Genomic DNA, 1,890 nt, shown 5'->3' with positions numbered 1-1,890 from the left:
AAGCTGGCGCTCCGCTGGGCGCGCGGGTCGGGCGCGGACAGCCTCTCCGACTACGGTGCTGTGGCCGTCACGGAGACTTATTATGGCGTGGGGAGGAGGGTGGGGCGGAGGCATCCGTCGCGGAGACGGGATCTGCGCACTGGTGGTAGGAGATCCCTTGATGGCGACGCGGATGGCGTGGGAAGGAGGGTGGGGCGGAGGCGTCCGTCACGGAGCCGGGATCTACGCGCTGGGAGGATCGCGGAGGAGAGGGGTAGAACCGTACATTACACGGATGTGAACGCCTACACTACTATCTTAAGAAGTAGTATAGATATAGATATAGATACAAAGCAATATTTCGCATTAAAAAAAGTAGCGGCCTCGCGCGGCGAGTAAGGCTGGTGACCAAACATGTAAATGCACGGCACACCACACCACAGCCCCCCTACTTTCCTCTACCTTGCAGACTGCACACTGCCTCAAGATGGTTTCCTGTTCCTCATCTCCACGGCCACCCATCCCTCTCCTGCTCCTCTTCCTCCTCCACTTCTCCTCTGTCCTCGCCGTATCAGCTCCTTCAGCCTCACAACAGGTACGGCTCCCTCCCTCTTTATCTATCCCTCCCTCGCACCTGTGTGGGGTTGGTTGGTAACGCGTCGTGTACCGACGTTTATCCCTTCCATTGTGTGATGAACTACTGTAGGCTGGTACCGACGGCGGCGGCGGCAATGTGTCGGAGACGGCGGCATGGACGCCGCGGCTGAGGAAGACGTTCTTGGACGGCGGCATCGAGCACTGGCACGGGCGGCGGCTGGTGGGGCGGTTCCAGGTGTGCGCGGTGTGCACCTGCTGCGGGGGCCCGCACGGGATGTGCATCCCGGCGCCGTGCTGCTACGCCATCAACTGCAACATCCCCAACCGTCCATTCGGCGTCTGCTCCTTCACCCCGCGCACCTGCAACTGCCTCAATTGCCACCTCTAGCCTAGCCTTGCCGCCAAGGATGCCAAGGTGTGGCGAACTGCTGCTGGATCCATGGTTTTGATTGTTTCGCTTTTTAAGTTGGTTGCCGATGCAAGGGATTCGTGGTGAGAGATTCGTTAATTTAGGGACCAAGTGGAAGATTCCATCATTGCATAATACTAGTATTGTTAGTAGTATATACTCTTGTCCTGCATTGTAGTTGTAGCCATGACTCATAGTAAGTAGCAGTATGGTGATGGTTGGATTAATTCAGCTTTTTTGCTCTTGCTTGGTGTTGTTCAACTGTGGATAGTATCTATCATTGCAGTGTGGTACTTGTATTATTTTTTTCCTCATGGCAGTAGGCATGACCTTTGTTCTTGGATTTTGTCAGCGGTGTGCCAATTTCCAGTCATCTGAAATGGATCAACCACAATTCTTTTTAGACATTTCTGAATTAGAATTCATAAATTCATTTTTGCGGTCATCGAGATGGCGATGTGGTATGTGTACCATGGATTACCATTTTAAATCCTACGCGCTTTGTCTGGCCATGGTTTTGATTGTTTAGGCTGTGCTCCTATTACTGCTGACTCAGACGGTGACTCAGACGAGAACACGAGTATATCTCATGAAACTGGTGGGCTGTTCTAGTTTCTTGTAGTCTCTGGCCATGGTTTTGATTGTTTTTTTTTTGTTTGCACTTGTCACAATTAATGTGGATTTCCTGAATTTGACATCCTGATTTAGTAAGATTATTCAGATATTTTAATAAGCATTGTGGTTAAAAATTTTGTTCAAGATTTTTTTGTCAGATACACGAATGGAAATGGTCCACTGGCAGCCAGCAGCCTGTTCAAGTTGATATGAAGAGCACAACTGCGTCTTTAATTGGAAAAAACGAATGAAAAGCTAGCACTAAATCATTAAAAAGAAGATGAACGGTG

At 50.3% G+C, this 1,890-nt stretch overlaps 1 protein-coding gene across 2 annotated transcripts; it reads left to right on the top strand.

The window, feature by feature from the left end:
* The first annotated feature begins 380 nt into the window (after positions 1–380).
* Positions 381–1,388, top strand: LOC100276243 (uncharacterized). 2 transcript variants are annotated; one of them, XM_035964681.1, is made up of 2 exons: positions 381–574; positions 686–1,388. In XM_035964681.1, exons 1-2 carry the CDS (start codon positions 467–469, stop codon positions 962–964), a joined length of 387 nt encoding a protein of 128 aa, XP_035820574.1. In that variant the 5' UTR covers positions 381–466; the 3' UTR covers positions 965–1,388. The 2 variants fall into 2 exon arrangements, with proteins under 2 accessions (XP_035820574.1, NP_001143550.2); NM_001150078.2 differs by having other exon boundaries at positions 389–574; positions 686–1,318.
* Positions 1,389–1,890: the final 502 nt, after the last annotated feature.

The sequence above is a fragment of the Zea mays genome, chromosome 2 (genome assembly GCF_902167145.1).
Source record: "Zea mays cultivar B73 chromosome 2, Zm-B73-REFERENCE-NAM-5.0, whole genome shotgun sequence".
Lineage (NCBI taxonomy): Eukaryota > Viridiplantae > Streptophyta > Magnoliopsida > Poales > Poaceae > Zea > Zea mays.
This window is presented reverse-complemented; position numbering and strand designations above follow the sequence as displayed.